Here is a 27,347-nt window from a genome sequence, read left to right on the forward strand (position 1 = left end):
TTAACTGCAACCGCTGCGATTGCAGGCTCCACACGCAGATCGACTCTGCAATTTCCCAACGTGGACTTTTTCTCTTTTTAGTTAACTCATCGTCTTGCTATCTCGACGAGGATCCAGCTAATTGTGGCCATGCAACTCACGGAATCTCCCGAGCTTTACCTTCTTTCCCTCGCCTTTCCAACTCTAAATTAGTCGTCGTACAGTCCGTCGCTAGGATCGGCTTGTGTGTTTTGGTTCTCGTACCGTTGGATCGATCGATCGATCGTCGAGATTCATGGGGAGCTACGTCTCGTGCGCGCTCTCCGGCGGCGACAGCGTGGGGTCGGCCAGTGTAGTCCTCCCGGGCGGCGAGGTGCGGCGCGCCGAGGGGCCGGCCACGGCGGCGGAGTTCATGCTCGACGCGCCGGGGCACTTCCTCGTCAGCTCGCGGTCCGTGCACGTCGGCCGCCGGTTCGCGCCGCTCGCGGCTGACGAGGAGCTGGAGGCGGGGCAGGTGTACGTCATGTTCCCGATGAAGCGGGCGAACGCGGTGGTGTCCGCAGCGGACATGGCGGTGCTGCTGGCGGCCGTGCGGAAGGAGATGGGCGGCGGGAACACGAGGGTGCTGCCAGACGCGGCCGCGGAGAAGATCACGTCGGAGTTGGGGGAGGAAAGCGAAGCGGCGCCGGCGGTGGTTGAGCTCGAAGAGTTCCAGTACAGGTTGAGCCTGTCCAGGTCGAGGAGGCCAAACCTGGAGACCATCCACGAGGAAGGCATTCGCTCAAGATGATGATCAAATTCGTCCCTAAAAATTGTGCTGTTTCATGGTGAGTGATCAGTGTAATCGAACATAGTAATGTAAGAATGCATTGTATGTGATGTTTCTGGTAAAAACTCGAAGACGTTGCCACAAGCTACAACAATTCTTGTATGTTCTATGCTCCACTTATCATCTATAAATCCACTCCAATTCATAAGAAAAAGGTCATAACGACTAGACACATACTCATCCACAAACTGTTTGCCTACGAAGGGTGCGACGAATGCCAAGAAGTTCATCCATACTTTCCCATTTCAGCTGACTCTTAAGAAAAATAGGTGCTTGATACGAGAGTTTTTGGCTCTCTAGATTTTGATAGAATGTGCCAATAGAACTAGATACATTCATGAGCCACCAACATGCTTGAATAAGATAACTAAAGCTGTGCAGTTATCCTTGCATTGTCTTTCGCGGACAGCTTCCCTAACGAGACGACGGGCTGCGGTGGTAGCTGATCCTGTATCCTGCAACAGTATCTCTTGTTAAATGCAAGTGTTGTCGAAGGTTAAGTGAGCTCAATGAAGAAAGCTAGTGGCTTAGTTATGGAATTAGAATGCCAAAACATCTTGTCGTGTTGGGAACTTTACAGCCAATAATAAACTGCTTACAAAGTTTTTGTTTTTTTCATTTCTAGCAAGAAAAAAGCATGCAGCAATTAGAAGGAAAAAAAACAGACAGCAGTGATCATAGATATATAGCATTTGGAAACGTTGTATTGAGGTCAAAATTGTTTAGCAAACAAGATATCACTGTATTTTTCTCATAAAGAAACACGCAAACTATGTTAAAAGTAATTCAACATAATGAAGACTAAATTTTATCTTCCTAAATGACTTATGACAAGTATTAGGATGCTATGTTTAACTTGAGTTTGATTGAACATACCTAAACGTTCCTGGATTTGATTATTCTGAATGGGGCAAAAACATTGAAACAAATGCAACGTTTCTTGCTTTCGATTCAGCATAGGAACAGAAGGTAGAATATTTTAGAGAAAATATTTAAAGAAAACATGTTTGTATGCTCCTATGCAAAAGCTGGAAACTGTTTTATGGTTTATAACAATAGTAAGAAAAAAGCTGGAAACTTTTTATAATAATTATTATGTTCATCTCACAACAGATTTTCTGTTTACCCATATCATATCCAATTTAAAAGTTGGCCACATTACTAAGGAGGTGTTTGGTTAAATGACTGGAATGACTGGATATGAGTTTGGATATGAGTTTGATAGTAAGGTGAAATAGGAATGGAAATGAAACTCACCTAGTTATATGGGTTTGGCTGATTCCCATAAATCTGGAAATCATTCCCAAATTGTCATTCTCAAACCGACAATCTAAACACTATCTTTTACTATCATTTTATTCCTTCATTCCCAAAACCACCAACCAAACACCCAGTAAGATGTGATTGGAAGAAAAAAAATGTTCCAATTTCACAACTAAAGCATGTTAATATATCGATTTGTTTCAACACGAAGAGAGAGAGAGAGAGAGAGAGAGAGAGAGAGAGAGAGGCTATCATTAAAGCTGAAGCCAGAATTTATGTCTGATATTTACCTGTAACTGTTTCTGGACAAAATCTACAGCATCACTGGGCCCAAAAACCTGTTTCAGCAACTCATGATAGAATGTTAGTCCATGTCATATATAATCACAGTTCTTTTTTCACAAGAAAATTAATGAGTTACCCCCCACAAGCCATCACAACCAAGAATCATGAAGTGCTCACGTTCCGTAAGCTCAAAAGAATGGACATCAGGGATCGCAATAACTCCAACCTGCAAGACATTATCATAATATTTTTAGGCATTGGGGTATTTTACAATGGGCTATAACCTCAAAATTACATTGATGCAAATGCAAAAGCTGAGACGTGGAAAAGAGTCGAGGCTGTTAGAGTGTATACTGAAAGCCTAAGCTTTTGTAAACATTTATTTTGAATAAAGAATCACATTTGGTCAAATTATCTACATTTGTTTGTAGTTGTTCAATTAATTTATATTGTAGATAACATAGTATGTGGTGTCACATACAGAAGATGATGTTATCAGTACCTTATAAATTATAAACAGTAGCTCACGACCAAAATGGAAAGGAACAAACCATTGGAAGGTCGTAGTGTAATTAGGGATTAGTTTATCTTAACTATATAATTACACTAGTACACTTAGAGTGTATTAAGTAGGACCATTAGAGGTCGTTCCTTTTATACTGACTTTATAAAGGAACAAAGACCTCAGTTATTATGGAAGTGTGTGCTCTTAATCCTAATATAATAACAAGCACATATATTTGATATTTATTTCTTTAATTTATCAATGGGTGAGATTTAGTTCGATAAATCAATAAGCCCGATAAGTTGGAAAATGATATCACTTATAGTGTGTGTTGTTGATTATAGAAGGAAACTGTGTCCTAGTGATCTAGGTTGATAATGTCCCCAAGAAGAGCTCATAAGGATTGTCATGTTAAACCCTGCAGGTGGACTCAGTCCAACATGACGATAAGGTTGAGTGGTACTATTCTTGGATTAAGATATGAATTAATGAGTTGTCAGTAACTCACTTAATTAGTGGACATTCGACATCTTAAACACAGGGAGACTAACACACTCATAATAAGAAGGAGCCCAAAAATGTAATTTGAGATTAATGCGGTAGTTCAATAATAGTTCTCTAGTAGAATGAATTATTATTGATAAAATTAAGTTGTGTGTTCGGGGCGAACACAGGATGCTTAATTTTATCGGAAGACCAAAACCAATTCCTGCTCTCGATCCCTATCGTAGCCTCTTATTTATAGAGTACTATACCCACCTATACCCACCTTCATACCCATGGTGTAGGGGCCGGCCAAGCTAGCTTGTGGATCAAGCTAGGGTAACTTGAACCCAAGCTAAGGTGGTCGGCCCTATTAAATTAAAAAGAATTTTAATTTTAAATTTTTCTTATGTTAAAGATATAATTTATTGGAGAGATTAAAAATTAAAATATCTCTTTTAAAAGGATCTACAAAAGATTAAAGAAAGAGATTAGATCTCTTTCCTTATTTGTAGATTGGAAAGATATTTTATTTTTCTTCTTTGTAAATTATTCACATGTTGAAAAATTAAAATTATAGAAATTTCTTTTTATCAACCATGAAGGGATTTTAAAGAGAAATTTTATTTTTTAAAATTTCCGAAGACAAATAAGGAATTTTAATTGTTGATTGAAATTGCCTTGTTTGCTCTTAATGATGTGGTCGGCCATGACATGAAGGTTTAGGAAATTTTGTTTAATTTTTCTTAATTAATTCATGTCAAGGAAAGTTAAGGAAATTTTATTGTAATTAAATTTCCTTATTTGCCAAAGCTAAGGATTATAAAAGAGGGGGTTTTGGGAGCCTTCAAGGTGAACAACCTCTATTATCTTCTCCCTCTTTTTCTTCCTTCTTGTGGCCGGCCCTTCTCTTTTCTCTTCTCTCCATTGTTGTGGCCGAACCTCACATCTTCTTGGAGATCAAGTGGTGGTCGGATTCTAGCTTGGAGAAGAAGGAGAGAAAGCTTGTATCCCTTGGAGCATTGGTGGTGGTTTCTCTTCTTCTTAGGAGGTGCACTTGATTTGGCCGAACCTTGCAAGGAGGAGAAGAAGGTGCTTTGGTGGTTTCTCATCTCGGAAGACCGTTGCCCACACAACGTCCGAGGTTAGAAGAGGAATACGGTAGAAGACCTAGAGGTTTTTGCTTGCAAAAGAAAAGGTATACTAGTATTTAATTTCCGCATCATACTAGTTTTATCTTCATGTAAAAAATACCAAATACAAGAGGCATGCGATTCTAGTATTTCGAATTTGTTTTCGATATTGTGTTCTTTGTTTTTCTTTTCCTTGTGATTTGATTGTTCTTTTCGGTTGACCTAAAGTTATTTAAGGAAATTAAATATTAGCTTTCCTTAAAAGGCTTTGTCTAGGCGGTGGTGGTTGTTCCCATATCCAAGAAGGCCATGTGCCTCGCCATGCAGTCCTGGAAGCCAATTTTAGAAATTAATATTTAATGGAATTAATAACCTAGGTGATTTGGATCGAACGTGTTAAGTTCCGCAGGAGATCCAAGTCTAAACCTAAAAGAACAAATAGATTAAACTTTGGATCAAACGTGTTAAGTTCCGCAGACGATCCAAGTTTAATTTAAAAGAATACATGGTAGCTAGGAAAAGGTTCAGATCTTTGTACAAAATTTTTGTACAGTGGAACCATTAGGTTTTCCGAGTAGCAACCAACAGAAGCATGTGCAATTGACAAGGCACTGAAAACAATGTGATGTATTTGATGTTTTATAACTAAGATACACAGAAGATTCGACCCTGCCTACCTTGCCTGTATAGGCAGTGCCGGAAAGTGACTTAAGGGGGGTTGCCACGTGTGCACCACGGGTGGGCCCACCGACCCTCTTGAGTCAGATTCGGCATTGCTTGTACAGGCAAGGTCGAATCTTCAAAGATACACCAAGAAGATAATCTTACTTTCTTGTTAGTTATGCTTTAGCTTGAGGCTGAGGTATAGGCACAGAGAACAAATCTAGAGATGAATAAGAAAACACACAAAAAAAACTTGACTTAAAAGTGTGGACTTAACAACCCATTTAGTTAATGACTGATTCACTTCTTAAATGCTATGTCTGTGCCTTAAACTAGTTGGTTGAATAGGATCAATTGAGAATCATCTTGTATCTAACAATTTAATATTTACATTAAGCAATTGAAAAAATGTCTTTCATAAACAAGGTATGGAAGTCTGTCTTAGAGGCAGAGCTATAGACTAATTGACTAAATAAGGCACACGTTGATCAATTACATCCAAACTGGAGAAGAGAAAAAAAAAAAATCAGAATTAACATAGAGAAAAAAGTGTTAAAATTCTACAAAAAAAAAAGCAACAACTCACATTGGTTTTTAAAATTATATCAAGGGAGTAAAAGTCTAATGCCTAAAAGCTGCAATACAACAAGTTGCAAAAGACATAAATCTCTAGATGAACTAATAACCTTCAACAGCAAATTTCAAATGACAGCTCAAATGTGTTAAAGGTAATTCATATCCAAGCAATTTTCAAAAACTATTATTGGTAATCTTCTTTACCATCCATCTCAAATATGTAGAAGCTAATCTGCATACAAACAAATTCAAAAGAACATATAATTAGTAACCTTCTTGAACTGTCGATCTCCAAATGCTCTAGAAACCTCAAGTCGTCCTTGCAATCGTCCATTAGAACTCACAGAACCTCCAGCCTGCACAAGCAAGAAACTATACCATTATCTGTTGGTCATAGAACAATTATACTGTCACAAAATGGCATGCATACATGCATGATGCACTTGCAGATAAATTCTTTGAATTGCTTTTATAATATACCCATCACACACCATACCACAGTTGTTTAAGGAATAGATAATTAAAATACCACTTGAAAAAAAAAATCATACCGTTACACTTTATAGCTTATGCATTCAAATTCAATAGAATTGCAAACAACATTCAATGTAGCTCAAAGAGATTAATATGAGTGCATAGTTTCGTTCTTAGAGTCATACAAGTTCCAACAATGCAACTATTCTGCAGGGCATAAGAACTCTCACCTTCTGGATACGTGCACGTTCTTGTGGATAGATTGCTTTATGTTCCCTTGTCACAACAATGGCCTTCAGTTGAGATCGTGTTTTGTCTGATAGAGCTTGTGAATTCTCTTCACCAACTGAACGTGCTAATACAGCTTTAGCATCCCCAATATTAGCAATTAATACCTGGATGAACTCAAGAACACAATACTAGCACTTTCAGAAGGAAGCATTGGCATAAAAAATTTAATGATATCGCACACAAGGGATAGGGGCTAAATTTTATGGTGTGAATTGTAAAAATGGCAAGAACACCAATTTGTTCACGGCAGTGACACACTGCATTATTGTTTATGAAATACATCTTTTGGTCATTATTGTTGTTGAAAGACATCTTTCAATGAAAATGAGACAATCTTCAACATCTAGGAGAATGCCTATGTGAATTGGTAAAAGCTAAAGCAGAAAACTGACAAAATTAATTTTTTTCATATTTCAGCTATGATTCCTCCATGTTTTCTCTCTGCCATTTGATAACTCATCAGAAATGGAAGCCTTTATTGAAGCATCCATATTACAGAGAGAATTAGCTCCCTATTACCATCTGCAGCGTGGTGATAGCTTAATGTAGATAGAGAAATATATTTTGTCATAGCGGGCAGAACAACAAAAAGCCACAAATCCCAACTATTTGAGATTGGATATAATGTTTATAAGGTTGTTAGTAAAATTTTAGGCTAGTTATCAGGGTCTAACACAAACCTCGAACTTTCTAATCTAGACAAGGGGAAAACATTGGTGGTGCTAGATACTAGGCCAAATGAATCTTTGAAATAAAGTTAGTACCCGACAAGCAATTATATAGGTGAACCAGGGTTAAGTCAAGATTCAAATTGGACCCTGAAATCATGCAGAAAAAACTTCCATTCAGTTTCAATTTTTTTTTAGAAAAAAATACAGGTTTATATGCTGTGTATATTATATCATATTATCATATATATTATATTTTACATATATAATTATAAATTTATATATTATATACAATCGGTTCAGGTTTGGATTTGTTGTGTTTTCTAAAAACACTTGAAACCCACCTATCACATTTCAAATAAAAAAAAACAAAATTTAGAATTAGCATCAGTTTCCAATTTGGTTCAAGGTGATTAGAATTTGTTAACCCCTCACAGTTAAGTGCTGACCCTCTTTGTTGGAGTAGCAGAGACCCAAATCCCTTTAAGGATACATCAAAGAAAAAAATATGCAGAAATTTCCAAGAAAATACAAAAATTATACAAAGGTTACTATCATACCATTTTTTATGATTTCCATCCAAAAGAGATAAGATATCTAGATCATGGCTACAACTTCCAAAAAAATTTCATGTAGGTAAAATCAAAATTTTACAGTCTCAATTTATAAGATGTCAGGCAGCTATATGATGGTAGCAACTTGAACTTAAGTCTTGAATAAACCTTAATAAAATAAGGTACACGAGAGGTGGTGCAAAATTAAAAATATGATCTAAAGCAAAACTAACTAACCATTTCCCCTAAGACCCACACACAGACAGCAGTGGCCCCATCTTGCCAATTTCCTGAAAATTCAGTATACATCAGATCATGCAAAAAAATATATATGAGTCAAAATTGTCAAGGTACCTCTACTAGCAGTTACATTACATAAATTTCCTAGTTGATAATTTTTTTTCAAAAATGATGTCGATTAGAAAAACCTAATGCCTTATAGGAAAGAGAAAAGTAGAAACACTTGAAGAATGAAGAAGAGCTTGTGCTGGTGGGGCAGCTGAGAGCTCCTTAACAAACATTGTCTGGGAAAAAATAAACTCAACTCAATAATGTGACCATCTAGCTTCACAGTTACCTAATGTGAAATTTTTTGGATCCTCTTTATGCCAGCTAATATACAAACCTAACATTATAATTGAGACGAAGACATGTCAGACCCTGAAATACAAACACTTGCAAACAAATGTCTATAGATTGGATTATAACTTTTAGTTGGGTCAGCCTAAGCTTTACGCTTCTTCAGATGCTTTCTCTGTGACATCCAAGGGCGAAAGGAAGCAAAGAGGCCTTTCACACCTACCAAGAGAATTGGATAGCACACAGAAAGAATCCCCTCCAATAAGTATGAGACTTTTTTCAAATAAAAACAAACAATCAACCAGGTAGGCATCTCAATAAATATTTAAAAAAAAACTAAGATTTTTCCTTTAAATAATAGAAGTGTGAAAAAATTCCATATAAATATTCAAATGAAATTGTTTCTCCTAAGCTACAAAGATTATAACATGTGGAATGATACATTTAACATCCTATATACCATAGCGAGAAACCAATTGCTACCTTGGCAAGTTGCACCAACTAAAAATTCTCCCCACACTTCCTGCATCTCAGGGTCCTAAATACTCAGGATTAAGCTGCAGAGGATTGGACTTCGGTTGGATCCAACCAGTCCAATGGTCATTTAGATGAGAGCATGCTCCTCCAAGTTGCTAACATAAAATTTTTAAAGAGATAAAACAAAATGTATCTGAAGTTCAATGATAAGAAAAGGAGATCCGACCATCCATAAAGGAATCACCTTCTTGTATTACACAGCTTATCCTACTTCTTAATTAAGCATGAGCATGGCTACAAAATCTCGTATGGTGAACAATCCTAACTCAAACAACTGTGCAACATTACAACTTCTAAAAAGACAAATCTTACACAGTGAAATAAATATTGCATGTGTACCTTTAGCACTTTCTTGAAATAATGATTCATCAGTCTTACGAAAACCTGTTGAAGCAGATGTCAAGAAATTAGACTTTATATGCAAAGGTGTTTTATCTGACACAGTTTTTCAAAATAAAATATAAAAATAGAAACATATGTTAATCATTACATGAATAAAAAATACAATGTGAATTAATACCACATGACAGTTAATAAAGTATGGCAAATCCATATCTATAAATGAACTGATGAATGAAGCAGGACAGCACATGGGGCAATTTAAGCATCAAAACTTTTAAAGAAAAAAAAATAAAGAGAAACAAATGAGTAGATAACAAATGTACATGTTATATCTAGGTTTCAATTAAGTCAATCGATGTAATCAAATACAACATAATTGATTGATTTCAGCAAGATTTGGATCAATTGTAATCAATTAGGATCTAATTCAATCCCTATAGATGGAATTAGAGTTTGGTGAGGTCTTGAGCATTTTTTCCAATTGGGTTGAGCAGGAGCCAGATAGGAACTGAGCTCCTGCTAATAAGATTGAACACAATTTGTGTTCTTTTTGGATTGATTCAGCTTGACAACCTTTTAAAGAGTGGAAAGATAGGGATTTGCTAGTGCAATCACTGCAAGACCATTAGATCTGTTTAGGTGATGCTCTTTGGATCTGTTGATCAAGCATAGATCTGAGCTTTGAATTATGAAGGTATTATCCACAGTGAGTCATAATTTTATTTTAAGATTTTGAACCTTTCCATTCTCATTCATTGGCATCCTACTGGTTATGGTGGTAAATGTATGAATATCTAGGGAGGAATGTGATTAGGACATATTGATCTGCCCTAATCTGGTTTCTGGCAACTCTCAGATGGTGGTTCAATTGTAATTGGTGGTGACAGCGGGTGGGTTTGTGGCAAGGTTTAAAATTTCGAGCCGTGCCGAGGTTTCGGTGCTGGCCCGGAACGATACGGTTTTGGTACCGTATCGTGCCATGCCGATATAATTTCAATATTTTTTAAATATAAAATATATTAATTAAAAACTAAAATATTTAACATAAATATTAAAAAAACAATATAAAAATAATCTTTAAAAAAAGGAAAAGATATGAAAATAGATAAATAAATAAAAAATTTATTATAATTTTTAAATTAAAATAAATGAAATATAAAATTAATTAGATAATTTTATTAGGGTTTAATAAAGTCTCTTTAGATTATCTCCATCATAGCTAGGAGTTGATTAAAATAATTAACCTAAGTTTAATTAAAAAAAATCTGAAATCCGACACCACTCGCGAGCCCGCACGACTTCGGCGCTGTCGCGGGGTTGCACGACCAGCTATGGCTGCGAGGATTACGTGACTCCTTTCGCGCAACTGCATTGGTCGTGCGACCCCTCTACAACGATCGTTGGGTCGCACGATGCCTCCGCGGCGGCAACAGAAGGGTTATGTGACCCCTCCGCTGTTGTTGCAGGGTCAAGCGACCCCTCTGCTATGACCACGGGATCGCGCAACACGTCGCACCTGTCGCGGGTCTGGTGTCGGCGGCAACAGAAGGGTTATGCGACCCCTCCGCTGTTATTGCATGGTCGAGCAACCCCTCCACTATGACCACAGGGTCGCGCAACACGTCGTACCTGTCGCGGGTCTGATGTCGGTATCAGTCGCCGAGCGGAACGAGATGTTTCGCCCGTTTCGACCGTCTCGACACGGCACTTTAAACCATAGTTTGTGGAGTTGCGTTTGTCTGAATCTACCAATTTGGATTCTTGGTTCTTGATTTAGTTCGTGATTGAATGGTTTTATAGATTTGCTAGGATAGGATTTAGTTTGTCATTGTTTGGAAGAAAAGATAAAGATTTGGATGATCACTAATATTATATAGTTGTAAGTTTGGCAATGAATTGATTTCAATTGTCTAAATTGATTATCATTCTTCATAATTGAATTCAGTGGTGGTTTGCTCTAAAGTTCCAGATTGAGAAAATGTTGTAGAATGGAAGTTATTGACGGAATAACATTTTTGCTGCAAATTCTGGGATTGATTTTGGACTTGAGCTTGTTGATTTGGTCCATGCAGAAGATGTAAAGATTCATGACTGAAGCAAACCTGACAAAAGAACCTAGATTTATATAATTCTGCAATTCCCTTTTTTATTTCACCTGTTCTAATTCCATAATTATCAAGGCAGCAAGCTTTTCCATTAAAAACAGAGTATCGAGACCAAAAAAATAATAAAAGCAAACTTAATTTGGAAGTTCAAAAGTAGCACATTAGATACTTCTTATGTGATAACAAGCTCAAATGAAAATTTCAAGCTACAATCTTAGTACCTTCGATGATAGCCTTCTTAGCCACCTTGATATCCATCTGCAACAATCAAAATCAAATAGGTAGAAGATAAGAATGAAGACATGACTGCAATCATTGTTTATCACCCACAAGACTAACAGTAAACCTAGATAATTTTGGATAATAATAAACATTAGACAAAATTGAAGATTTTGAGATAGGTATGTATCTGCATCCTATTTCTAAAGCACAAACATTTGGGGAAAAAACAGCTTAAATAAATATATCATCAATGGCAAGTCTTTGCTGAACTAAATATGTAAGGTTGTCTACCCAGAGCTGTTTAAAGAAAATATTATTTCACTAGCAAGATCATAAAAACTCATCAAGTTGTTATAAATCAAGTTTTTTTTTTTCATTTCTAACTGTCTGAACTCCTCACACAATTAATCTTAACATATTTATAGATTTCCATCAGTACATTTCACATTTGGTTTAAAAAAATGAGTTGGCACGAAAGAAGATTATGAGGCACAGAGTGAAAATATTCAGCAACGCCAGAGATTCTCCTACATGGCTAACAAGAACAATGTCTATGAAAAACAGGAATCATATAACCTCATTATGCATTGACAAAAGAAATTTTCATGAATTTTTTTTCAGAGGAATATAGCACATAAAGATCCTCTATATCTGATTGCAGGAAAAAAATGATTGGAAGGTCTGTGTTTCCTTCCCAAAACAAAAATGAATATGTTACAAGTTAAACAACGCAAAGTTAAGTATCAAAGAGGTTAAGCATGACATGTAACCAAATTAAGAACAATGGACCAACTTTGCTCATCTTACAATATATATTAGAAATCTCCAAGTCCCCTTAGAGTGATCAGCATTGTGCAAGCTTGAAAAACAAATTCCCATCTAGCCAAAAGTCAAAATGGCTACATTTTTATTTTGGTTCTTATCTCTTGGATAAGAACGCCAAATAGTTGGAAATAAAAAGGCATGCTGTGTATGTAGTAGAACTTCAAATTCCTGAAGAGTTTAAGCTCCACCAAAACTTGTGACTAATCTCATATCTACCAAATAGCATGTTTATTATACATGAGCATGCATGACTAATTAATGATTTGAAAGTGGCTTACACTGGCATAATAAGTATATTGAGAAGGTACAAGTAAGATTCACATGTATTCATAAAGTTTTATTTAATCTTCAAAGTTTGCAACAAATATAATCCTGTATGCATAACAGATATAAAGCTACTTTCTGAAGATGTACAATGATCATAAAAGATTAGTTCAAAAGAATTCAACTCCTGCAAATAATTGTAGAAAGCACTGATTAAGTAATAACTTGGGTTTTTATATAAAAGAAAGAACTGAAGTTAGCTGATTCCCTTTTTTGTAATTATGGTGCAGCTATTCTACTCCTTTCAGTTTACACACTAAATAATTGCATGAATATCATTTTAGAAGATTCTGAAGAAAGACAAGATCAAACAATAATCACTACTATTAAAATAAAATAGAACAAGCAGACACACCAACTCACGTGGTAACCCTGCTGCAAGAACATTTGGATGTAGATGCTTCTGTGCATATTCAGCAGCCATGCGACCACCATGTCCATCATAAATTGAAAAATGAGCACATCTGTGTAGATGTTAAACCATAAATATGTTTCAATCACCCATAAAAAGTGAAAACTATGAAATAAAAATATCCTAAGCATGAAAATACCATAGCACATGTGGATTTTCCTTGTGTACAGATTCATTATATATCTTTCAGCATTATACATAGAAATAACAAAGAGATCTGAAGCGCCATTCATATAGTCATCAAGGCATATAGTCAAAACTCAAAAGTACCTAGATACCACACACTATAAACTACATGAACCAACAGGTGCATAACTTTTTTCAAGTTGAGCTTATTCTCTTATTGACTCCTTAAAAAGGCAGCCTGGTACATGAAGCTCCCCTCAATGCAGGGTCTGGGAAAGAATCTATTGTACGTAGCCTTACCTTATTTTTCAAGAGATTGTTTCCGAGACTCGAAATCCATGACCTCCAGGTCACACATCAACAACTTTACCATTGCACTAAGGCTCCCTTCATTCCCTTATTGATGTCCATCAAGAAGAAAAAAAAAGATTTTGATATGTTAATCCTAATTTGAATCCTTTTAGAACGATTAAGAATTCTTATCCTTATCCTTGGTACATTGCCTATACTATTTACTATATAATATGCATTTGTGTGATAAACTAGTAATCTTTGAGCAAGTGTCGGCAACTTGAGATGATTTATTGAACAGGATAATCTTGTATATTCAGATATCTTTTAGCAGCATAGGAAATGCCTACAGAATAGGGCAATCTCGTCTACCATATGAAATGGAAAACATAATTAAATGAAATATCTCAACAAGTATCCAGATTTAGATCATGGTTCTAAGAGAGAAAGAAAAAAAATACACCTGCTTTAACTCAATCAAAATTGAACACTGCAGTTGAGATTGATATTGACACAAAAAAGATAACTAATAACAAAAAAGATGCTTTAAAAAAAATGCATCATCATGCCTTGCACGAGAAAAGACGCAGGGAAAAGAATGAGTTTTTATATAAGAACAATTAGGCAATTTTCATGAAGATGAAAGAGTTAACAATCAGAACCTAAGTTTTCCAGGAGTTTCCAAGCTGGCATCTAAAAGGACCACCCATGCATCCTCCATAGTGTGTCTTGAACCTTTATCCTCTGCTGCATCAGCTTCAATACATGTTACCCTAATCATATGCTGTTTTGAGTCTACAGAATTATGTGAAGATACATCCTCTGATGAATTACGGGTTACAGATACTTGACTATTGTTGTCAGCTTTCCCAAAGAGCTTCTCATCAGAATTGTTTCCTTTCTTGCCATTCATTTCATCTGAAACTGACTGATTCCACACTTTTGTACAGTCTCCATTATTATTTTTACTTTCTAAACCTATGTTGATATCAGTAATTTTGGACCTCTTCGTAACCAGATCTTCATTCTTGAAACTTGCCTCTCGTTTATGATCAGCCATATCGATGCTAATATCACAACGAAATCCAGCTTTATTAATTTTTCAAAGCAACACTATCACTTGCAAACCTGAGCATAAAAACATGAAACAAAACGTACCAGTGATGGTAAATACAATGTTCCCATCATGTACCGCAAAAACAAACAGAATATATATTTAAAAGATGGTTTCAAGTTCTGGCTAAACCATATTGGATACTTGATAGAAAGAGTGTAAAAATAGCAAATTAAATTCCAAAAATATTGAACAGAAAGCAATCATATAAATTTCCCCCCAAAAAGGGAATATTTCAGAACCAGAACCAAGACTTTTGCAAAACGATAATGTGTTCTGAAGGAATATTAACTACATGAGTGATAGCAAAACCAAAGATGCCAACATTTCATTTATTGAGATGATGTTAAAAAAGCATCTCACATTTTACTTGTTCCTAATTTTCTTTCTCAAGCACAATCCTTCAAATTTTACTTTTTCCTTCCATGAATAACTGAGAAACATTTCCTTTTTGTTGCAAACATTAGCACTGTCAAGCATGTGAAATTATGGACAATAATGCCTAGGAAGGAAACAGAACAACTAGAAGTTTTCTTAGTTTAGTAGGTGTTCTCACTCTTTATACAAAAATACAGGGAGTGTAACTAAAACCTCTGATCACATTCTCTATCAGTGCTAAAAATAAACCAATTGGTACAAGGAGAAATACCGAGTGCCAAGACATATAAAAAGACAATAACTAGATGAAACTGATTTATAGAAAGAGGCATTCAGAATCATTATAATTTATAGTGTTAATTTCAGTAGAACAAGGGGGATATTAAAATCAAGGTTTATAGTAGGGTAAATTAAAATCAAGGTTTAAAGTATCACTTTCTATCAACATATCAATCTTTGGCCTAAATGGTTTGATTCTAGTACCATACAAAGATAAATTAAGATATATTTTATCTATAGCTTGTTTCCTTTACAAAAATAAGACTTATGGCAATTTGATAAAAAATAAAATAAAATAGAGAAACTATATACTTATGGGGAAAATATGATGCATGCATAATTAGGGGCATCAATGATTAAATATATACTTCATATTGTACCACCTATTTCCACAAAGCCAAGGTTGTAAGTTCAATTGGTCATTGTATTAGTCAATGAACAAGACTTCAATCAAGAAAAATGGGCAACAATAATAGCCATTAAGACACTCATTCAAAAATAATAATAATAATAATAATAATAGAGAAAAACCAGCAAATTATAGGGCAAAAAGTAAATAAGTTTGAAAATGTTAAAGATGCAATCATTGAAAAGTACAGCAAGAGGATTTTGACAACATGTATCCATATCGAGCCACCTTAGAGTCAACACAATTTTTGACATGGCATATGAGAAAAGACAATAAGAGCAATGTGTCACGATCCATTTAGACAAGAGAACTGGCTGATTAACTTCTCAAGCCCAACCACTAGCCTAAATTTCTTAATTCCAAGTTAATAGTAGATATCTCATCTAAGATTATAAAGTTCCGCTATTAGCCCATAACTCATTGTGTGAAAATAAATTGGGTTGTTACAATCTCTGCGCTACTTAAGGCTTCACATCCATCAAAGTTTAAATTTTAACTCATATCCTAGAATCATCCTTAATCATTGCCATGTGAGGCCCAACGGTGACTCCACCATCGCGCAAGTAATCCTTTTCAATGCCTCAGCCTGATTTGGAATAGGTCCACTCTAATATCAATTGTCATGACCCGTTAATTTCTCAAGCCAAGCACTAGTCCAGAATCCTTAATCTCAAGTTAATAATAGTTATCTCATCTATTAGCCCACAATATATAGAATGTGTGGCATCTTAATAGCGACATGTTATCGTTGTCAAACATGCAGCAGATCATGTTAGTCGTAAAATATCTCGAGCAAAATGAACAAAGTACACAAACAGAGTTAATATTTCTTTAATATATCTATCCATTATCTTACCATCAAATATTTACGTGTCACTAAAACAATTAGCTTGTAACCCCTAGCTACGAACAAGAGTGAATGTTTTTCCGAAAATAAACAGAAAATCACAAATAAGTTTTAATATGCAATCCTAGAAGCAAATTCTCTCAGCCACTTTGATGGGTTATACTCCGTAATTAATATTTTAGAGTAAAAAAAAACTACGATCCAGTAAATCCACGTAAAATCCTTGCCAAGTATACCAGCTAAGAACCCTAAATGAAAATATTGGAGAAATCAAAACTGCTCCGGGGCGATTTCGCGACGTCTTACCGGAAATCCTATCTGCCATGAACTCACAAGACGGCCGGCGGATCCAATTGGCATAGGCGGCGCTGCAGATGCTGCCGCTCGACGTTCCTCGAGTAACCCTCCTCCCGTCCTCCGCTTCTAACGTCGTTTTAAAAATTAAAAATTCAATTTATTAATTAAAAGATAATAAATTTTCTGGCTAAAATAAGAACATGGATAAAAGCCTTTTTTACTTGGTTTTCTTGGATTTGCTCAAATTATTATTAAATGTATATATAAAATTCTGTCGTTTTTAAACTCGATAGTAATTAAACAAAGAATTTCATACTTTTAATAATTATTTTGAAAAAATAATATAAAGACTTTACTTTAACAACGAAATGCATTTTCAAAAACTATTTTAATATTAACAAAACTCTAAAATATATTTAAAATTATTAGATTGTTAATGTGATTTTGGTTCTGATGAGTTGATTATTTGTTTCTTGCTACTTCAATGTTTCAATAGCTTTGTTATTATTAGTTTGATATTTTTTTAACTGATTTTACTTCTTCTCAATTGGTCTCTTAAGTAGAAGTATCATGCTTGTGTCAATTTTAATTTAAATCGACTACTTGTTGATTGAATATTTGCTCGATTTGTTGTTCTCTTGAATATAAAACTTTTTATTCTGATCATATTCGAAAGCGATGAATGTGATTAATTGAGAACGTGATTTTATTATTGATTAAATAGGGGCTCCATGTTGTTGTCTATGTAAGTTTTAAATGACAAAGTAAAGGAATCTTAATATCTAATACTCAAATCAATATACGATTCGGGAAAAAAAATAGTAGAAGAAAATTATAGCAACTAGTAGTGCTGTAAATAAGTCAAGCCGAGTCGAACTTTAGGGTATTCAAACTTGTTTGATAAGGTAATCAAGTTAAGCCGAGCCGAGCTTAAAATTAACCAAACTTTTGAAATGAGTGTTCAAGCTTGGCTTGGTTTATTTTTTATGAGCTTGAGTTTGGTTCGTTTAGATATTATCAAACTCTTAATTCAAGCTTTGCTTGAGCTTGGTTTAGATGTTATCAACCTCTCAATTCAAACTTATTTGATTGTTTGAAACTTTTAGTTGTTGATTGGTTATTGAGCTTGATAATTTAAATTTATTTATTTTATTTTATTTTATTGATTATTTAGCATATTGAAAAGAGTTTTATTAATGAATATGGTTCGTGAACATTGTTCATGAACGTTGTTCACACAAACATTGTTCATGAATGTTGTTCACGAACGTTAACGAGCTGAATACATATGTGGTCAAACTTGTTTGTTTAGCTTAATGAGCTGTTCAAGCTTGTTTGTTTAATTAATCTTATGTATATTGAACGAACATAAACAAGCTCTTACCAAGTCGAATATCAAACTTGTTCACGAATGTTTGGTTCATTTACATCCCTAGCAACAAGTGTGTGAAAACATAGAGCATCACATATCTCTATCTGTAAATGAAGACTCCCTTTTATAATATCACTGTTGTATTTACGCATGAACCTCAAAGCATTTGCACACTTTCCAAAAAGTTCCTAAGAAATGACATGTCATAAAGTTCTTTTAACATTTTTCCTTAAATGAGCGCGCAAATATATATGATTTGACAAGCTAGAAACTTATAAAGCATGATTGACTTGCAGAATATTATATCCTTTATAGCACAAACTTCCAAATAAGTACGACATGGGCGGTACAACTACATGGGATCTATGTTAGGCCGATCGGGCGTCACTCAGGGGGACTGCCAGCTCGGCCATATGGGTTGTCGCTGACGACCCGATCTTCACTTGGCTTCTTAGACGTAAAGGAGCAGTATACCCAATCGTCCCACATCTCGATCGGTTGAGGACGTAAGTCAGGTTACTCAATACTCATAAATGAGGATGATCTGCCTGTCCCTGGCTGAAACACAAAGTCCGCTCGAGCGAAACACCCGGTTGAATGCTCACATCCAACTGCCCCCTGACCAGTTCAGGCACGATTCTACTATTGTTAATGCCTTCAACTCTTTTTGATTTTAATTATCACGCCAACTAATGTTCCACATTTTGACTCGTTTGTTAGGGTTCATTTTTATCACTATATCATATTCATTAATAAATTAGTCTGAGTGGATTGCTCTACCAATCAATTAATATTTTTCTAAAAGTGTACGACTAGGAGACTAGGAGCCCTCGTATAGTCATGTATCTAGGACTTCTTATTTATTTGATACAAGTTGCCTTTCGTAAATCAAGACTTAATTTACTATCTATTGTCAATCAGCCTTAATTGACTAAGACCTTTTAATGCTTAATGCTTAGAGATTATTTTTCCAAATGTTCATAATTATTAAATAAGACAATAAGCCTTAATTGACTAAGACCTTTTAATGCTTAATGCTTAGAGATTATTTTTCCAAATGTTCATAATTATTAAATATTTAATTAATCTTGATCCATTAGATCTTCCATCACTTATAGAACATCTAATCATACTGGACTTACATAAACTTTTATTACTACTAAATATTTAGTTCTCCTTGCATAGATTTTAATTGCCCAAAACAAAATGAACTTTTATACTCATGTCATTTTTAGCAAATCAAAATATCAGACACATCAGCCAAACGTCACACGGACACGCTTTATTCTATGACCATGGGCTTATGCTAAAAAACCATACCTATAAAATGAAAAAATTCGAACTATAATTAATATATATTTAAAAATTAATCTCTAAAATATTATATAATTGGAAATAGAATATTATGTTACAAATTTTGTATGACATAAGCAATTCGATCAAATAACCACTTTTTTTTTCCTCGAAATTCTATTTAAAAAAAAAAACCAAACCCCCCAGAATAAAATATTTTGTCGTTTTGTTCCCGTTCGGGAGGTGTCGCTGTGTCAGAATCTGTCCCCCGCCCCCTCCTAATCATTCGCTGATTCCAAATATTCCTCGCCTCTCTCTTTTCCTAAAAGATTCTCATCATTTCCTAATGCTTTCCTAATCCGATCATTTTCACCCGATTAGTAGTTATTTCCTACCGTTTCCTTTAAAAGCAGTAGAGAGCCGGTTAAGATTCGCGTCGTTCCCCAACTATTATTAATTAATCATTGCCCGTGGAGAGGGGTGTTTTTGGGTGCCGAAACACGAGACGAGGGTTTATTCGCAAAAATAGGTCCCGAAGCGTCGCCCTTTATAAAAACCCTCGCACGTCCTCTGTTTGATTTGCCGGATGGTATTTCGAGCTGAGATGATGATCTCGTCGCCGGCGATCGCGAATGCTGGGCCTCGGGATTGGAGATCCAGCGGCGGGTTCCGAGACGTGGAGGGCGGCTGCGATCGCGCGAAGGCGGCGAAGCGGTACTCGACGAGGCGGGCCAAGGCGGAGGAGGAGCGGGAAGCGCCGTCGGCCGTCGGGTCTCCGACCAGAGTCTGCGCCGACTGCGGCACTTCGGAGACGCCGCTGTGGCGGAGCGGCCCTGCGGGGCCTAAGGTCGGGATCTGTTTTTTTTTTTTTTTGCCTTCTTCTCCCTCGCGTTTCTTGTCATCTCCGGACCTAATTCTGCATTTTCCGGAGCTTGATCCGTGCTTTGGGATGATTTTCGAGTTCGATCGAGCTTGGTCTCTTGAAATTCTTCTAGGGTTTGCTCGGCTCTTATTTTCCGTTTCCTCTTTCGGTCAATTCGTGCTTCTTCGAATCGAGATCTGTCGATCCAAAACTACTCAAATCGTCGATATTGCTTCTGGCAGTCCCTCTGCAATGCGTGCGGGATCAAGTACAGGAAGAGGAAAAAGGCACTCGAACCCGCATCCCGCACATCGGATGTCGGCTCCGATGGCCAGGCGAGGGAGGAGCCGAGCCCAGAGGAGCTGAAGAAGAGACAGAGACTGAAGCAGGAGAGGATGCTGAAGCTGCTGCTCCTGCAGCACGAGAAGCAGAGAGGCGGGAGGGAGGAGGACGAGGAGGAGGAGAAGGCAGCGGTGGAAGAACACGGCAAAGAAGTCGAGGAGGCTGCCTTGCTCTTGATGTCACTCTCCTCAGGCCTTTTTCTCCATTCCTAGTACTGCTACTGCTTCCTTTCTTTTGGTCCTAAGCACTGCTCCCCTTTAACACAACTTGCTGCAGTACTCCATCACTATCACTGTAGTGTAGTACAAAACAAAACAAAAATACATAAAACAGAAGTTTGAGCTCTGTTTAGTTTTAGTGTCTGTGGTATACTAGTTGTTGGGTAAGGTTAAGAATTAATTCTCCAGAAAATGACTATAGGAGTTTTAGTTTGTTGTGACTTAAGTTTAGTTCGGGCCTTGTTTTATTTGCAAAAAGAGTGTCTTGTGGATGCTATGTTCTCTTTGTTATGTGGCTCTGGAATTTGGCAGGTAGTGCCAAAATATGGTTCTCTTATTGAAGGAAAAAAGTACTGAATTATGACAAAAGTAGAAAGTATATGATATTTAAAAAAGTAAATAAATAAATAAATAACTGGCTGTTTTTATCTAAACCTGAAAAAAGCAAAAACGTTGCATTTAAGAAAAAAACAGTAATTAAACAAATTACAATCGTATGCCATAAACGGCAAAGTAGGGCATCAGCCAAAAACATTCTTTTCTGCCCGCAAATGGCTTCCTCTTCCTTCTCAGCCTTCGCCTCCATTTCGAAGCGCCTGATCTCGCGCTCTCTGGTTCTTCCTCGCCGCCAGCGACTCTTCCTCGGCGCCGCTTCTGCCCGCTCCTACTCCACTTCGCTATCTTTCGATCCGGTTTCGATCCGGGAACCCCAGACGATGCTGCCCCCCAGCGGCGCGTCCCCTTCCAGCGCCCCCTCGAAAACGGCCTCGATCAAGGCGTTTACAAGGTGCGGTTTTGCAGCGAATCATATCATAGATCAGAGATCTAAATCCTTATACTGCGGTTTGCCTCGCAGGGGATTCTTGTGGGGGAAGGTTGGGCAGAATCCGGTGCAGAAGTATTTCAGAAGTGGACGCGCTGTGGTGCTCTTTTCGCTGGGAACGGAAGGAATCCGGCATAATCGACGCCTCCTTGAGGCCTTGATAATGAGGAACCGAGAGATTACGCCGATCGATTTTCTGTGCAGTGGCACAGGGTCTGTGTGTACCCAGATCGGCTCGGCAACCTAGCTCTCAAGCATGTCAAGCCAGGGTTAGATGATGATGATATTATCTTATACTGTTCTGATTACAATCAAGTTTATTTGGCATTGTGAAGGTGTCGTCTGAACTTTTAACTGTAAGAATTCTGATCCATATACCATTTTTGCTATTGTAAATTTTGGTTTTACCATATTGATAACCTTTAGATGCGCTTGGATGTGATAATATGTAAGTGGTTGATTTTACTGCAATTACTTTGATCTGGCCATAATTAGTTGTCAATTCTCTTCAAGATGAATTCCCTTCGATAGTTGTTTCCTTCAAAGAAACAAATAAAGGTGAATGAGAAAGAGTCTCTTTCTCCTAGTTTCACAAGTTTATCCTAGTCAATGTGCACATATATGATTCATGTATTGACATATTGTTCGGTTTGTGATTTTTTATTTCCTCAATATTGGGCTTGCAAAAGATGCAAGGCAAAGTTTTACTACTTACAAACTTGATGGAGATGTTTGACAAGGTTTTACTCTCTTTTGTGATCTGCCTATTGTAGATTTTTTCAACAATTGCACTCACCATTTAGTATATATTGTTGGTGCAGTTGGCGCCAATGATCAAACCTAAGTTTTGATGCATGACAAAGGTATTAAAGTTAAGTGTTGTGTAATCTAACCTTTCTACCAAGTGTGCACACCATACTGAAGTCCAACTAGATCTGGAGGGCATGATAACTGGTATAGAAGTCCAGATAGGTCAAGAAGTGACCCGATATCGGGCAAGAAGTCTAGCTGCATCCACGAGACCTGACAGCTTGCCGAAGTCCAGTTGAGTATGTGGACTTGACAACAGGCGGGAAGATCTGCTGGTCCGAAATGGAGTCAAGCGATTCTACAAGGTACGTAATGTAAGTCACTGGAAGAAAATGTTCCAATAAGGACGAATCACGATTAGGGACTTTAGACGCAAGTCCTGTTTAGGTCCATTTTGGAAACCTAAACTGAGACCATGATTAGATCCTAATTTCGGTGAGACAGGATCTAACTCATAAATCTATATAAATTGTTCATGCATATATTTTTCTAACTCTATGTTGTAGAGACAAACGTAGACCTTTGAATTTTGCACATGTGGCAACTGACAAATCTTGATTTCGAGTTCGAAGTCGAAAGATATGGCCTTCAGAAGATTATTATGTCAAACCAACATATTAGAGGCGCCTCGGATGGATTGGAGGCGCTTTGAATGGGTTGGAGGCACCTTAGATAGATGGGAGACGCCCTAGAGAGGGCTGGAGGTGCCTCGGAGAGCATGGAAGGTGCTCTCAAGTGGATAGAAGCCGCAGTTTGCGCTCCTTATCATGACCGAAGTTGAAGGGATCAATTTTTGCTATTGGAGGTGCCTTCAAGGGGGTTGGAGGTGTCCTAAACACTGCTTAAAAGGCATGTTCGACCAACAAGCAAAAACAAGTGATTCAGAACTTCTATATACGATCTTTTGAGATTCCGGCTGCTTCGACTTCGTCCTCTCGCTGTGCTGTGACAGTGCTACATCCTACTACTACTGAGAAGTCGTCCAACACCGAACTCGAGCCGATAATCTTCAAGTGTTGGGTAACAAAATTTAAAATTAAGTTGTTAATTACTGCACAAAGGAAAGTGTAGGTTGTTATACTTATCCTTAAGTTTAGTGTTGTATTCAATTCCCACTTGCGGCGGTTTCACAAGAGATTCATAGTGGATTATCCGTCGATACGGTCTGAGGGATCGTGGGTCTTGGTGTAGGAGTCGCCAGAGGCTCCAAACCAAGTAACTCGTATTCATCTTGTTTGTGCTTTGTTTTTTTTTTCCGCTACTACTCATTTTATAAAACCAAAAAAGATAGAATTTTTTAATCACTGGATTTTTGTCTACAGAGGTGCATGCTGCATTTATGTTAATGAACTGTACACACACGCACATGCAAATCACTTGACAGTTTTTTTTTTTTTGGTCACATTGATTTGTTTTCATATATCTAGCCAGCATTTTCAATGTAAAATTACCATTCTCAGAATCTCAGTGGCGATTATTGGTTGCTCTCTTTTAATGCAGATCAATCTTGTATGTGGAGGGAAACCTTGGGACTAAAGTTTTCACCTGGTTTAGTTAGACGATTAAGAGAAATTGCCATTCAACGAGATGGTGCCGCGCTTTCCTTTTTCAGTTGTTTTGGTTTCAAGCAGAGAAATTACCGTCTATTTGTAGCCTACAAGTATATACTTTGTACCACTAATCGTATGCTTAGCAACTATCATTCTGAAAGAAAACGTCAGTATCTGATGATGGCACATAGAAGTCATGCCTATTTGTACTACATATGTAGATAATTTTAGCTTCTAAATCTGTAAATGCATCATAGATTAGTTTCAACTGAAAGTTAGGTTGGGTTTCCCTGCCACAGTTTAAACTACGTGTTAAATCAGGAACAACTGTGTGTATTTGGAATCTTTATTATTTCATTTTGTATGGAAAACAACAGCTTTATTCATTGCCAGACAGCTTTTGATTTAACTGTTGAATAATTCAAACCGCTGACAAAAATTATTTACTGAACTTGATCTGAGGTTTGGTCGTTGTGCTTAAATTTATCTTGCTGATAAGATCATAGAGTTTTGGGATAAGAAAAAAAAAACTGATTAGTAATATGCTTCTGATCTCTCACTTAATTACTGTATGCTCATGATGCAATCTGACTCAATTACCTGACACCTTTTTGTTTTACTTCACCTTGATCTGTGAATGCTAATATCTTTTCAAATGTCTGCAGGTCGTCTTTTGTTTCTGAATTGGTAACATGGCTGTTGAATCAGAGGCGCCTAAAAATGTTGATTATTACTGAGAAGCATGATCTGGATTCACTACTCCAGGTGCAAAAAGCTTTAGGAACATTGTCTAGGTGATCTTATTCCGAAAAATTCCAATTGGGCCACATACTCATAAGGGATTCCTATCTTAATGACATTTTATTGTTCTTCCAGCAGATGGCGGGGAAATAGCTACCGAAGTCGGCATTCCAGGGCTAACTCGCCTTCTTGTTGATGCGTGCTATAACTCAGCAGATTGTGATTCTTGCCTTGTTTCAAAAATACTTTCACAGACTTTGATCTAGAGTTCTTTACTCCATTCAAATAATATTTTATAAAATTGTGATATTTGCCTCTGTTTTAACCTCCATTCTTGATCCCTTTCAAGCATTGGTCGCTCATCAGATGATCTATATCATTGAAAAGATCGATGCCTCGGTGATTCTTAAGAGACCTAGCTCTTGCTAAGCTTTCTCCAGCTGGTGTTGCTTGCGAGCTTCCTTTCTTTTTCTCTGAGCTGCTGAAAAACAAAGTGCTTTCTGCTAGGGAATCTGAAGCTGTTGGATGCCGGACAAACAGTGGTCGTGGAGCCTATTTATGAGGTAAAGGGAGTGAGTGGCAAATGGCAGGGTGGGAAGAGCCATTGATGCTCTTTTGTGGTCCAAGATTCTTGCACATCATGAACCATGGCCATTAAAATCTGTGAGGACGCTGCCAATCAAAGCAATCAGGCCTCTGGAGATCAATGCCAAAAATACTTCGGAAACTTACTCTTTGAATTTCTCTGTTCTTTGTTTTCTTCTGACTGTAGATGTTAGCAAAACTTTAGCCAGTCACCATTTTGGAAGCCAATTGACTTCTTTCCTGTTTGCAGTAACAAGTGAGATTCTTTGCTCCACCATCACATCAAAGAAGAAAGGGAAGAACATGAATCAGATCTTGTTTTGGTAAGTAAATTGTATCTAATTCCTGTGTTTCATGTGTGTTTTGCAGTGTCAAAAAGGTCACTCTTTTTGTGATTAAAGAGACGTTAGATCGAGCTACAGCAGAGGGCAGAGGCTTGTCCCCCGAGGGCTCCTCAATCTGCGTGCAGCTCGCCAATTCAAAGCGCAGCGCACGCTCCTGCCTTCGCCACGGACACGATCAAAAATAAAGCTTCAAACGAGGCCCACCTTCTCCCGTCTCCTTCATCCTCCTCCTCCTCTATAAAAGGCCCCAAGGCACCGTCCAAGAGGCCGTCAAAGGCCAAACGGGAAGCATGATCTTCTCCTCCGGAGGAAACCAGAAACAGGCGAGGAGGAAGCAGAGAAAGGCGTCTCCGCCGCCGCAGCAGCGGAGGCTGAGCCAGGCCCTGCCGGAGCAGAAGGCGAAGCTTTACATAATCTACCGGTGCATCGTCATGCTCCTCTGCTGCCACGACTGACTTCTCTTTTATTGTGTCGAAGACTAATTTCTCGACACGAGAGATCACAATTCGGCGACTCCATCTGCATCTTGCTGGCGACGAACGATGATTCTGGAGTTGACTGTGCGTGGGGAGGAGAAAACGGGGACTGTAAATCTCACTGTTGTCTGCTTCGGTATGTGATGTTTCGTTTACGGAATCATGGTGGTGATCATGACGAGGATGATTAAATTGCACCTGAATCTTGTTCAGGTGAATTAAAAACGATATTATGGTCTTCATAGGAGTTAGATCCCTTTCACCACATCATATGGATATGACATATTTAAGTTTTTTTTATATTAGATTTTCAATTTAATATGATCTTATATAATTTTATATTCGCATACATTACACAGCTGGTTCAAAGTTCAAACCTGTTTGTGTGGTGGCGACTCTCGCATTAACAAGACATACTGTTGGTATTTTGCTCACCTAATCTAACTCCCTCGTGGTTCGTCAACAAGCGGGTCCCACCAAATAAAAACAATTGGGTGAAATTGAAAGGAGAACCTCTTATTTTCCATTATTATTAAAAGAGTATTTCACTTTTTCTTAACCAGCACCAAAAGGTCAGATCCCCTGATAAAAACAAAACTTAGAATAAGAGATTAAAAAAAACATAGGAATTATTTATAATTATAGTTGGATAGTGGTTGCGATGTAACTGTAATTAATTACATTTTTTGATATTCATCGTCTCTTCATATTATAGTTTGGATAGGGATGAGAAGTTGGAGGTCATCCGGAGACCGCTCCTCACTCAGTGCCAAGTTACCTAGCTATTTACCCATCGTCGGCGGCCTTTCGGCCATAATTATAAGTGATACATCTCTTGGTTTATTTTTTATGGACTAGTGGATCCTCCCTCCCGACATTAAGACCATCTCCATTCTCCAACTATAAAACTCATTTTGATATATTTTCAATACTAATTTGGTGTCGTTTCAATATCAAATATTTTTCCAATTCCAATCAATGCATGTCATTTCCTACACTAAGAGGAATATTACTTAGAATATTTTATTTTTCCATCTTATAATTTATTATTCAACATAAATATTAATTTATTAAATATTTTTATTGTGATAATAATGATAATTATTATTAAAGTTAATAATTTTATGATATATAATAACTA

At 37.0% G+C, this 27,347-nt stretch overlaps 3 protein-coding genes and 1 pseudogene across 4 annotated transcripts; 3 read left to right on the forward strand and 1 right to left on the reverse strand.

Annotated features, from left to right (window-relative positions):
• The first annotated feature begins 274 nt into the window (after positions 1-274).
• On the forward strand, positions 275-769 carry LOC122043963. The gene has a single exon (XM_042604517.1). The coding sequence runs from the start codon at positions 275-277 to the stop codon at positions 767-769; it is 495 nt and encodes a 164-aa protein (XP_042460451.1).
• A 51-nt stretch (positions 770-820) lies between these two features.
• Positions 821-16,949, reverse strand: LOC122042158 (probable protein phosphatase 2C 67). Of its 2 annotated transcripts, none has more exons than XM_042602135.1 (11): positions 16,800-16,949; positions 14,129-14,594; positions 12,993-13,101; positions 11,488-11,524; positions 9,159-9,203; positions 7,941-7,993; positions 6,421-6,585; positions 5,989-6,072; positions 2,493-2,582; positions 2,362-2,409; positions 821-1,263 (listed from the first exon to the last, which is right to left on the reverse strand). In XM_042602135.1, the coding sequence occupies exons 2-11, from the start codon at positions 14,524-14,526 to the stop codon at positions 1,144-1,146; spliced, it is 1,149 nt and encodes a 382-aa protein (XP_042458069.1). In that variant the 5' UTR covers positions 14,527-14,594; positions 16,800-16,949; the 3' UTR covers positions 821-1,143. The 2 variants fall into 2 exon arrangements, with proteins under 2 accessions (XP_042458069.1, XP_042458070.1); XM_042602136.1 differs by having other exon boundaries at positions 14,129-14,533; positions 16,800-16,942.
• A 3,046-nt stretch (positions 16,950-19,995) lies between these two features.
• On the forward strand, positions 19,996-21,135 carry LOC122042159 (GATA transcription factor 16-like). Its single transcript, XM_042602137.1, has 2 exons — positions 19,996-20,302; positions 20,560-21,135. The coding sequence occupies exons 1-2, from the start codon at positions 20,042-20,044 to the stop codon at positions 20,869-20,871; spliced, it is 573 nt and encodes a 190-aa protein (XP_042458071.1). The 5' UTR covers positions 19,996-20,041; the 3' UTR covers positions 20,872-21,135.
• A 219-nt stretch (positions 21,136-21,354) lies between these two features.
• On the forward strand, positions 21,355-26,545 carry LOC122042160 (annotated as a pseudogene).
• Positions 26,546-27,347: the final 802 nt, after the last annotated feature.

This window comes from Zingiber officinale, chromosome 2A, assembly GCF_018446385.1.
Source record: "Zingiber officinale cultivar Zhangliang chromosome 2A, Zo_v1.1, whole genome shotgun sequence".
Lineage (NCBI taxonomy): Eukaryota > Viridiplantae > Streptophyta > Magnoliopsida > Zingiberales > Zingiberaceae > Zingiber > Zingiber officinale.